Source organism: Euprymna scolopes, chromosome 1, assembly GCF_053919585.1.
Source record: "Euprymna scolopes isolate OS-2025 chromosome 1, ASM5391958v1, whole genome shotgun sequence".
In the NCBI taxonomy this organism is placed as follows: domain Eukaryota; kingdom Metazoa; phylum Mollusca; class Cephalopoda; order Sepiida; family Sepiolidae; genus Euprymna; species Euprymna scolopes.
In genome coordinates this window covers 192,022,558-192,035,435 of record NC_136482.1, presented here as the reverse complement: position 1 = coordinate 192,035,435, position 12,878 = coordinate 192,022,558, and the positions used below count along the sequence as shown (strand labels likewise).

General features: G+C 38.3%; 1 protein-coding gene across 4 annotated transcripts in view; it reads left to right on the top strand.

Annotated features, from left to right (window-relative positions):
- The window catches only part of LOC145278532 (uncharacterized), a 409,834-nt gene that overhangs the window by 349,636 nt on the left and 47,320 nt on the right, over positions 1–12,878 (top strand). For all 4 annotated transcript variants that reach the window (XM_080130667.1, XM_080130669.1, XM_080130668.1 and 1 more), the window contains 2 exons: positions 5,146–5,361; positions 5,605–5,775. In XM_080130667.1, the coding sequence (XP_079986793.1) occupies positions 5,146–5,361; positions 5,605–5,775 (387 nt within the window). The remainder of the gene's footprint in view (positions 1–5,145; positions 5,362–5,604; positions 5,776–12,878) is intronic.

The window sequence follows — 12,878 nt, the reverse complement described above, 5'->3', positions numbered from 1 at the left end:
ACAGTTTTGTAAGTATGGGGGCAAGTTCTGGTTGGAGCTTTTTCAGCACTATAACTGGAATGCCGTCAGGGCCAGTTGCTTTACTGGAATGAATGATTTTGCTGTGGAATTTCCACAGATCCCGCAAGTTATTTTTTACTCAATAGGAGTAGTCACACAAGCCATCATAAAAGATTGCTCATTGAGAACAACTTGTGGTGTTCCCTGGAGTCTGAGTGACAACAAGTCTTCCCAGATTTCCAGTACTCTCCACCTCTTTCGATAACCTTTGCAAAGGAAGATGCATTATCGCAACAGCTGCTTTCCTTTGATTTCTCATTGACGACGACCAGTGATCTTCACTGGAATTTGGGTGGCAATAAACCTCCCCAAGGCCCCAGTCCTCTTTGCACTAATCCAGCGGAGATCTGGCTAGTGCTTTCTCTCCTCGGCCTATCTATCCTCCTTGACCCTCATTATTTGGTGTGGTGCCTGTTTATGGTGACACTCACAGAAAAAAGGGGCGGTATTTTTCATTATACAGTTTCAGTTTTCATGATTCCATATAATGTTCCTTTGTGTGTTTGGCATCTGTAGCTGTTTCTTTATCCAGTTTGTGTGTAGTTTATGTGTGATGTTAGTCTCCACATTCAAGGGTTTTCCTTAATATTTCTGCAGTTTTCATTATTGAAATTCATTGTATCTTCTTTGCCATCCCTCTGATTCCAATCTCTCCTATTCTTTTTTCAAACTTTTTCGGTATCGTTCCTATTCCTAGTGCTCCTACTATTAGTGGTATTATCTTTACTGTGTATATTCTCCAGATCTCTTTGAGCTCCCTGGCCAGTTCCGTGTATTTGTTCCGCTTTTCAGTCTCCTTGATCTTTACTCTGTTGTCTGCTAGAACAGCAAAATCTACAATCCGGCAGGACTTTTTCTTCTTGTTAACTATTATGGCATTCGGTCTTCTTGCGTGGGTGCATTTTTCCGTTTGTATATCCAAGTCCCATAGGATTTTCCAGTACTGTTGCCAGTTTGTGTTTGTACCATTTGTCTGTGTGTTCAATATACAATTGTTTGCATAATTACCAATGTATTGCCTTCCCCACTTGATCATTTCTATTTTTATATTCTTTTGGGGCTAGTTTGCTGCATTCACTTATTATGTGGTTTATTGTTTCGTCTCTTTATCTGCAAAGTCTGCATTTGCTGTTTTCTTGTGTCTTGCAACCCTTGCTTTGGAGTGGTTGGTTCTAATTGTGTTATTTTGTGTGGCTATTATTAGTGATTCAGTTTCCCAGTTAAGGTTTTGTTAATCTCTTCTTTTGTCATTTTCATGAATCGTCCATGTAGCTGTTTCTCTTCCCATTTTTTTTCCTCGTCTTATTTCTCATTTCTTTTTCTATGTTGATTGTTTCTTCCATGTTTTTTTTTCCCAGTAATTATTTTTTCTGTGTTCTGCATTATGTATTTTTCTAATCCTTTTTTTTTTTTACACAATTTCCTATACAGACAACCCTCTTCCTTCGTCTTTTCTTTTTCACAGAGCCACCAATATCATCCTTCGGGTGTACTGCATTGTGCATCGTCATGAGTTTCCTGGTTTTCTGACCGAGATTCCTTAGTCTTCTTTTGTCTAGCTTATAAACGATAAAGAGTATCTTATTAGTAGCACTGTCTATGCGTTTATTCATTTAATTAGGTTTCGACTATTTAGTTTGGTTTCAAGGAGCTTTTTGTACTTTTGAGCTATTCCTTTTCTATTTTCTCTTTCATTTCCATTGCTATAACGGCGTCTGCTTCTAACACTCCCAAGTAGTTGTAGCTATCATTTTCATCTAGTGCCCTCATTTCTGTTTGATTGGGCAGTACTATATCTTCTGTGCTTCTTGTTTTCCCCCTGTTCATGGTCAGGAGTGCGCACTTTTCCATATCGAATTCCATTTGGATATCCTGGCTAAAAATTCTGGTCATGTTTATTAGTGTTTCTAGTTCTGCCTTTGTTTTTGCAAACAGTTTTAGGCCATCCATGTACATTAGGTGATTCATTCTTTCTTCTGTGTTCGTGAACTTGTATCCGGCTCGACATTTTTTAGGATGTTGTTCAGAGGGAATCATGGCTATAATGTATTTTGATTTCAGTTATGTATTGTCCATCAGCTGTCAGTTCAAGTCTCCATGTTTTCATTGCATTTTCTATCAGATTAGTTATATTACTTGTTATTTTATTCTATTATTCATGCTTGCCGGATTCTATCATATGCTTTTTTTTATAGTCTATCCATGCCACGGCTAAGTTCTTTTTTCTGTTTTTGACCTCCTTCAGAATTCTTTGGTTTATGTGTAATAATAATAGTGTGTTCCTTTTTTACCTTTTTGGCATCCTTCCATTTCTCTGGAAGTAGTCGTGGTTATGAAGAGAATGATAAATTTGTTCTCTCAGTTGTGCTGTATTTTCCACATATAGGTCTATTCTAGTACATGTGCTTCATGGATGCATCTTTTCAGTTGCTTTCATCTAGTGTCATGATTTTCTTAAACTGATAGACATGCATTCCGTCATGACCTGGTGCTCTCCAGTTTGCCATTTTTTGTAGGGTTGTCTTTAGGGTTTCCTTGCCGATGTCATTCTCTGTTCCGTCTTCGATTGACTGTGATTCTTCTTTCCTTTCTTTCAATCATTCTGCTTTTCTATTACGATCTTTTCGTTCTTCCCATTCCGGCTCCAGTAATGTTTTGTCTCCATAGGGCATGTTGTTCTATTTTTGTTTTTTCTCTATTTATATTTTGGTAGAATTGGCTTTCGCTATTTTCAAAGGTTCTGTTTTGCTGTCACTGTTCCGATTTGTATCGGAATCATCTTAATCTTTTGCTGCTATTTTTTCCTTCACTTCCTCCTGTTTCTTGTTGAGCCTTTCCTCACGTGTTGCATTTCTACTTTCCAACTTCTTCTAGTTGTTTTCATCTTGTTAATCGCTTCGGCTTCTTTCTTTAGTTTGTTGATCTGAGTTTCCAGCCTCAGTTCCCATCCAGGTTTTTTTATCCGTTTTCTTTCTCAGTCTTTTTTCTTCTTTAAACTGCATACTTACTTAAATTGTTAAGGTCCGTAATGGTTTCTGTTGGGATGTATGGGAGGAGTTTATTTACCTTCGCTGTTTCAGTTTGTAGTTTTTTCCACTCTTGGTTGCTTAAGGATGAAAGCTTTGTTTTTTCTTCGTCCATAAGTTTCTTGATGTTTTCTACTTCAGCTAATTCATTTTTGTTCTGTTGTTTCAAAGGTCTCGGTCTCTACGTTTCTTGTATCCAAGATTTGCAGCTCTTCTGCCTCTGTAGTTCCTATGTTTGAGGCTTTCACGAGGAGTGTTTCTTCATCTGTTCTATGATTTATTTTTTTGTTGTATCTCATTCTGTTCTAGATTTGAAAGTCGGCCTCTATTTTGGATAAATTGCGCTTGGTCTGCAATTCTTTGTTCTGATGTATGATTGTCACTGGACATGTCCCATAACTCTTTCATCCGTTTGCGATATCCTCGCTCTTTGTGGTGACTTTTGTAATAGCATTCCATTACCAGTCTATTCTTTTTTCTGTCTATTTCTTCCTTCAGTTTTTGGGTCGTTTTTGATTAATTTGGTTCTCCTGTGTTTTATCTGTATTGTTTTGGTGCCTAAAATTAGAAGGGATTCGTACATGTTCTGTGGTGGTGTTATTGTTTCTTTAGACTTATAGCGAGAGTAAAACAAGCAAACCATATAAAAAAAAGGGAAAGAAAAGGCAAACAAAACAGTGGAAAGGTCCCTGAAATTTATTAAAAAAGTTTTGAAAGATTTGCAAAACAGTCAATTTGACGCGAAATAACATTCTTACACTGTAACTTACAAGTAAAATTTCACTTGGTTATATCTTGTTTAAAGATATTATTATTATTATCATTATTATTATTACAACTCACTAGTTTTCCCAAAAGCAATCATTAAAGAATTTACTTTGAGGACCGTCGATGTTCCCTGGAGTCTGAGTAATAACAAGTCGCCCCAAATTTTCAGTACTGTTTTGATAAGTTTTGCGCATTAATTTGTATTATCGAAATAGCCGTTTACCATTGATTTCTTGTTGGTAGCGATCATTGGCCGTCACTGGAATTTGAGCGGTAATAAGTCCCACCCCGAAGGTTTTAGTCCTCTTTGCACTCATTCAGCAGAGGTCTGGTTAGTTCTTTCACTTCGCGGTCTTTCCATCCTCCTTAACCCATCACTATTTGGTGTGATTCCAATTGATTCTGACACTACAGTTTTTTTTTTTTTTTCATTTTTGTTAACTTACAATTATACAGTTTTAGTTTTCATAATTCCAAGTGGTATTTCTTTGTTTCACTTCTGTAGCAGTTTCTATATGTTCGACTTGCACTTGTAGCCCATGTGTATTAGTCTTTGAATTCAAGGGTTTTCCTTAATATTTCAACTGTTTTTATTATTTTCTTATCCATTGTATCTTTTCTGTCATCCCTCTGATTCCAATCTCTCCCATTCTTTTCCCAAAGATTTTCAAGATTGTTTCTAATGCTCCTACGATTTTTTGTGTTATCTTGACTTTTTTTTTTTTTTTACATGGGTGTCACCACTTATCAAGGCCCAGAGGCCACTCGAGGATAAGGGTTAATAGGTATACATTAGTTGTTGTGATTTTAGCATAGTAAACAGTGGGAATTTTGTAACTTGGATTACTTAGGGGGACGATTCAATTAGAACTTGTTCACATTGGAATTTTTCTTTTTTTTTTTTTTTTTTTTCATAGGCATCAACACATTATCAAGGCCAAGAGGCCACTCAAGGATAAGGGTTAAAGACTTTCTCCAGCTTCCATATCCCTTTAAGTTCTCTGGCCAGTTCCATATCTTTGATTTGCTTCTCTGTCTCCTTGCTATTTACTCAGTGGTCTGCTGTGATGGCAAAACTACAATCTAGCAGGACGTATCCTTCTTGTTGACTATTATGACATGCAATTTTTCTTGCTTGGATGGGGTTATCTATTTGCATACTCATGCCCCATAAGATTTCGTGGACAAGTTATTATTATTATTATTATTATTATTATTATTATTATTATTAGTAGTAGTAGTAGTAGTAGTAGTAGTGTTGCTAATGCAATTTTCCTTTTCGTTGCTACAGGTATTTGCGAATTACCGAAAGAAAGCGGAAAGTGTTACGCTTACAGCGAACAGTATTACTTTAATCCAAGCACGAAACGTTGCGAACAGTTTGTCTACGGTGGTTGTGGAGGCAATGCTAACCGTTTCCCTACCGCTGACAAATGTATGGAACTCTGCAAACATTTGATGCCCACCGGAATACCTGACACAACGCCACAACCTCATGTCAATCCAGGTAACACGAAACATTAACACTACCACCTTCTCCATACATCTGTAATGTTTTTTTTTATAAGTCAATCAATCTCATTTTTTCGAATGTATGCAGTTTTCTAAGATCAAACAACCTTTTTGTTCATAATCAAGATTTATAACGTTTTTAGTATTGAGCACTTTTGAAAAATATTTTAAGTTCATTTTATAAATACATTTGAACTTGTTTAATTACATGCATTTATATATATTATTTTTGTTTCAGTTGATGTTTGCCACCTTGAAAAGGAAGTAGGACCGTGCCGATCTCGTCTTCCGGTTTGGCATTATGATACCATCGATCACGAATGCAAACAATTTTATTATGGCGGTTGTCAAGGGAATGCCAACAATTTCAAAACAAAACAAGAATGTCATCAAACATGCAACCCTCACAGTACGTCGGTCACCATATTCTATCATATTAACTCCAACAGACTAATTTAGCCGTTTGTTTTTAATATTTGACACTTATTTATGTAAACATACATAAAGGTAGATATGAATAGACTATGATAGATAGAAACATGCTTCATATATACTTGTATATCATATATATTTGCATATAATATATACTTTCATATATATATATATATATATATATATATATATATATATATATATATATATATATATATATATATACTAGCATTTCAGCCCGGCGTTGCCCGGGTGTTTGGAGGTGTATGCTGAGCAAAAAAAAAAAAAAGAATAAATTTTTTTTTAATTTGACCCCTATTATGACCCCTTAAAATTTATAGTTTCGGGCTCAAATCACTTTATTAAATTAGATCCAGGTTCAAGGAACCTATATCTAAAATTTCAAGTGTCTAGACCCAAAATTGTTGGAGGAGTTTGGTAGAGTTCTTAAAGGTCAAATCGTTGACATTTAACCCCTTAACAGCCAAATTTCTGGCTGACACCCGTCACATCGATTTTCCCAAATCTCAGTACCCGGTATTTCAAATTTCGAGTCTATAGACTAAAAATTGACAGAGTTATTGCGTAGGGAAATGTACACAGACAGACAGACAGACAGACAGACAGACACGTTCACTTTTATAGATAGATATAGATAGATAGATAATCTTATGTATATATGCAAGTATATATTATATCTATGTATATATGCAAGTATATCTTATGTATATATGCAAGTATATATTATATCTAAGATTATATATATATATAATCCAAGTATATATATATATATATATATATATATATATATATATATATACTTGGATATAATATATACTTGCATGCATATATATATATATATATATATATATATATATATATATATATATATATATTCATAGATTGACATTGATATATTGACAGTCATTTTTACAGACTAATGATACACAGATTGTAAATGCCGAAAGTCATTTGAGGATAAGACTTAGTGCTTTTTTAGTCGAACTATGCTATAAAAGGATGTGGAAGGCTGTTAACAATGTAAGGTGCCTAAATAGGGAAGTGACATTACATATGAACAAAAAAACAGACGAAAGGCGCATATTAATTTTAAATTTTTGCATATCTATTTATATTTTAAAATCTATATATAAATCATTAAATATGGACACCTTAAATATAACTGTCTGTGATAATTTTGAAAGAAAAATCTTTTTCTAAAATGTATTCCATTTTTATGGCATGTTTTTGGCTTTTTTTCTTTTTGCTACGAATAAACCGAGAACCCCATCCTCCAACATAGACCCCTACTACCGTGTCTCCTTCTCCAACATCAGGTGTTTACGTTACAACCTTCCAGAGGTTGAAACCCAATTACAGGAGACGAAACCAGACATATTCTTTCCAAGCCAAACTGGAATAGGGTTGGTTGGTTGGTTGTTTTGTTTTACGGCATATCAACCCTTTTCAGGTTATTTAATGCCGAATCTGGTGATTTTGAAGAACGATTTTTAATATAGTATATTTGTTTTTTTAAGTCATATTCTATTTAACCCATAGTTGGGACCCTAACAGGTGCTACCACTCCGGGTCAGAGTGGACCTGGGAGCAATGGCAATTAAAAGGTGGCTCCATACTCCTTAAGGCCTGCAAGCTGGGGCCCTCACCATCGGATATAGTTTAAGGTCATATCCAGGACCAAACTGGAATAGGGCCGACCACCTCCCTAGATGAGTTCATAATTAAAGGATACTCTAACTTAACATCTAAATCTGACCGCCAAGATTGCCATGGGCATGGAATATGTGCCTACATTAAAGATGGCTTCCCATGTGCCAGGCATATCTCCAGAGAAGACCCTAATTTATCTTATATGTGCTTCCGGGTTGCACTTGCTTACACCACCGCATTTATATTTGCCCTCTTTTTTTTTATTTTTTTTTTTTACATTTTCATTTTCACTCCTAACAAGGCACATGGCCACTTTGGTGTAGGGGGCTACTATCATGGGCAACAACTACTGGGGTACTATGTAGGGATTTGGGCAGCAAGATGTTGGTTCACGTTGCGCTTGAACTTCTGCATGTCAGTACAGTTGGGGAAGCAGGGACCTGGAATGGAATTCTAAAGTCTAGCGGTTCTGGGGAAGAAACTACTGGAGTAGAAAGATCTTTTACATCTAGGGATCACTACAGTGTGGGGGTGGGATTTTGCAGCCTGTCGGGTCTGTCGAGGGTGTTCACGTCGTGGGGGCACAAGTGCTTGCAGTTCGTCAGAGCATTCACCATTAAAATACTTGTAGAACAGGCAGAGGGATGCAACGTTTCGTCGATGGGACAGAGGCTGAAGCTTAGATGCCAGTTCAGGGCCTATCAGATTGGCGACTCTCTTTCGAACCTTGTCAAGGAGCGAGAGACTAGTAGCCGATGCACCAGCCCAAATATGACAACAATACTCCATACATGGGCGAATGGTGGCCTTATAGAGGTACAGAATACTTTCGGGTCTTAGTAGTTTTCTAGTATGGTAGAGAGAGCCCGCCTTCCTTGCAGCTGCCCTGGCAATGCCCTCGATGTAATTGTTCCAACTCATGTTTCCTGTAAACATTAGGCCAAGGAGTTTGAAAGACGTACTCTCAGATAAAGAGTCGTTGGCATTTGCTATAGGTGGTAGAGAAGGTTTCTTGTAATTATTGAATGAAACTAGTTTAGTCTTGGCGGCATTGAAAGTGACCATCCATTTATGTCCCCATTCCACTACAGATTGGAGGTCATCCTCTAATGTTTCTGCCATTTCTTTAGATATGTGTTCATTTGTTTTCTTGTCGTGCCTGTTATAGAGTGTGGTGTCATCAGCATATATACCCATCTCAGAGGCAATTTTGTCGGGGAGGTCATTTATGAATATCAGGAACAATAGAGGTCCAAGGATAGACCCCTGGGGCACTCCCGCATTTATATCATATTGTTTGGATGTACAACCGTCGAGGACAACCTGGATTTTTCTCTTATCTAAGAAAGATTTAATTATGTTAAGTATTCTACCAGTGATACCGTATGATCTGATTTTACTGAGGAGACCCTCATGCCATACCCTGTCAAAAGCCTTAGATATATCTAGAGCTACCGCTCTGCCCTCCCCCGCTTTGTCCAGTGAATGGTATATACGTTCAGAGATCACAGTTAGGATGTCTGCTGTGGAACGGGCTTGTCTAAATCCATATTGCTGGTCAGTCAGAAGCTTTACATCTGTAAGGTGATGGACTAGAGCATGGTTAATTAAGGTCTCAAATATTTTGGCAAAAAGTGGGAGGAGGCTAATCGGGCGATAATTTGATGGGTCAATCCTTTCGCCAGAATTCTTGAATACTGGTACCACAGAAGCAGTTTTCCAATAGCACGGAAAGCAAGATTCATTAAGGCATTTGTTGTAGAGTTTGGAGAGAACTGGAGCTACTTCGGCTGAGCACTTTTTTAATAGCACAGCTGGGATGAGATCGGGTCCACATGCTTTTGAAGTGTCAAGGTTTTTTATGATAGCATGCACCTGAGCAGGGGTGATTTTCAGATCGTCTAGCGTGGCGTCTGTCCGCATAAGAAAATTCAGGTAGGAGCTGGTTGGAAGGGTCCAGTGTGGAGTTTGAGGCAAACCGACTGGCAAGCATGTTAGCCTTTTCGGTTGCTGAGCAAACAACCCCGTGATTGTTGGTTGTCTATCACCCCCACAACAGCGGAGTTACTATCTTTAAGAGTATATCGGAGAAAATTGACCACATCCTGTCTGCTCATCCCTCAGCTAACATTCACATTTATGGTGACTTCAATGTCCATAATGTGGAATGGCTGACCCACTCAAATAAGACTAATGATGAGGGGAGGTTCTGTCATGATTTTGCCATTGCCTATGACATCACTCAGATTGTTCGCGAACCCACCTGTGTGCCCGATAATACCGGTCAGTACGCAAGCCTTCTAGATCTTTTTCTCCACTTCTCCTGAGCTATGCTCATGTTCCGTTCTATCTCCTCTGGGATAATCCGACCACTTTGTTGTATCAGTTAAGATAAAAATGAAATATAATAAGTCTACAGACGTACCCCTCCACCGTACTGATACTCTATGGCTGACTAGGATAGCTTCCGTACATTCATATCTGATCTACCTCTCCATTCACTGTTTAAAAAGGATGTGTCCTCTATAGTATCAGACCTGACCGAATGGTTACTTGTAGGCATAGACCAATTTATACCATTCAAAAAATTCCAACAAAAACCTAACAGCCAGCCATGGTTCTCCCCTGAATATGCTGCGGCCATTGTGCACAGAAATCACTTTTTCCATAGCTACCAACGTAATAGATGTACTGAGACTAAAGCTGTTTTCAGGACCACCAGCAACCACTGTAAAAGAGTAATAAAAAATGCAAGAGAGCTATATGCTCAATCCGTTAAATCCAAAGTAGCTGAGCAGCGACTTGGTTCCCACCAGTTCTGGCAAATAGCAAATAGGATCCTGGACACAAGCGTACGTTCTATCCCAACCATTATTAATGGACCAGAGGTCATCTCGTCAGCATCAGACAAGGCCAAACTATTTGCCAAGGACTTTGCAGAAAATTCTACCCTATACGACGAAGGCCATCAACTCCTTGTATTTCCTCCTATAACACACAACACGCTTGGTAACATACAAATATCTGTGTGTGAAGTCTAAATAAATAAATCTAATCAAGAACCTTGATTCCAGTAAAGCAACTGGTCCTGACGACATTCCAATTATAGTGTTAAAAAAGCTACAACCAGAACTTGCCCCCATACTTACAAAACTGTTTAAACGTTGCCTTAAGGAGAAGTGCTTTCCAACACCCTGGAAAACCTCATCAGTATGCCTGTATTTAAGAATTGAGGTGATAAGTCATCTCCCTCTCAGTACAGACCAATAAGTCTCCTGTTTGTCATGAGTAAGTTGCTGGAATCCATATTAAATAAAGAAGTAGTCAACCACCTCAGCAGAAATAACCTTCTTAGTGACACACAATATGGTTTCCCTTCTGCTCGATCTACAGCAGATGTGCTAACAGTTATATCTCATAGGATTAGCGAATCTCGACAAAGGCTTCATTTCTAGGGCTATTGCTCTTGACATATCAAAGGCCTTCGATAAGGTATGGCATAAGAGCCTACTTCACAAGATTTCCAGCTACAGTATAACTGGAAACGTTTTCTCAATCATTAAATCATTTCTCTCTGATAGGCTCATAAGAGTAGTGATTGATGGGCAGAAATCAGAGGCCCACAGTATTAATGCTGGAGTCCCTCAGGGGTCCATCCTGGATCCAACTCTCTTCCTGATCTACATCAATGATCTCCCAAAACACATACTAAAATCATTTATTGACATGTATGCTGATGATACGACTATCTATGACAACACATCAAAGGTCGTAAATGACAATGTTCTCTCTGATTCTCTCTCCTCAGATCTTGAGTGCGTGGTACAACGGGAGAAGAAGTGGCTGGTTATCTTTAATGCATCTAAGACCAAGCTCCTATCATTACATCATAAACGCTCTGATCTCCATCTGGCATCAATTGAAATAGATGGCTCTCGTCTTGGGGAGGCCCCATGTTTTGATAAGCTTCTGGGTTTGACCTTTACTCCTGATCTGAAATGGAGCATGTACATCAGATCTGTTGCCAAGGACGCTGGGAAAGTGGTGGGATCCTTTTACCACTCCAGAAGATATCTTATTAATGATGCAATCCTCTATCTATATAAAAGCCAAGTACGTTCAAGGATGGAATACTGTTGCCACATCTGGGCAGGAGCTGCTAAAAACAGCCTATCCTGCCTTGACAGAGTACAAAATAGACTTCGTGGCTTGGTGGGGGATGCCCTTTTCTCTTCTCTGCAGCCTCTCTCCCACAGAAGAGACGTTGCGAGCCTGTCTTTGTTTTATCGTTATTTCCATGGAAAGTGCTCGTCTGAGCTCCATTCTCTGGTCCCCCCTCGCCAATCTTTCAAGAAAAACACCTGACTAGCTGAAACCACTGTCAAAAATTTTCCCCACTCTTTATCTGTGCCTAAATCAAAATGTAGATTCCATGAGCAAAACTTCTTTCTTAGAACTGCACACCTGTAGAACTCTCTGCCGCTTGCGTGTTTCCCTCCTGACTTCAACTTGGACGTCTTCAAGTCCAACACAAACAAATTCCTGATGAAACGCTCCCTTAAGTAATGACACTGTATCAAATCTCCAATACGGACTATTACTACGATACTATCCCATTGATTACTGTACACACAATAACCCTTATCCCCCGAGTGGCTTCTGGGCCTTGATAAGTGGTGACCTCCATGTAAAAATAAAATAAAATAATTAATTCCTTATGAGTTCGGACATGTTGTTATCAGTGATTTATTGTGGTGTAAATACGAGTCGTTTCTTGGAGTCTGAGTTGAGTATTTTTCGTTCCATTCTATTATTATTGTAACTGACTTGGTGTTCTCACACTAGCAGTTTATCAGTGATTTCTCGCTGATAAACGTCAGTGGATTTAATTTTACTTAATTATTGCTACAAATATTTGTGAATCACCAGTAATTATTATCATTATTATTATTATTATTATTATTATTATTGGCTCACAAGGAGCGTTCACACAGGTCACCAAAAATCTCTCCTTGAAAACAATCTGTGGGGTCCCTGAAAGCTGAGTGACAACGTCTCCCCAGATTTCCAGTACTCTCCACTTCTTTCAATAATATTTGCAAATAAATTTGCGTTATCTCAACAGCTGCTTACCATTGATTCCTCGTTGGCATCGACCATTGGTCTCTACTGGAATTTGAGTGGTAATAAGCCTCCCCAAGGTGCCAGTTCTCTTTGCACTTGTCTAATGGAGGTCTGGTCAGTGCTCTCTCCTTGGTTTTTCCACCCTCCTTGACCCTTCTCGACTATTTGGCATCACTCTTTGAGGGGATGAGGGGATAGAAAACTTATAGATATGTATCTTCAATGTTCTTGGTTCCGTCTAACGCTTCTTCATGTTTTGCTTCTGTAGCAGTTTGTCTGGCCCGC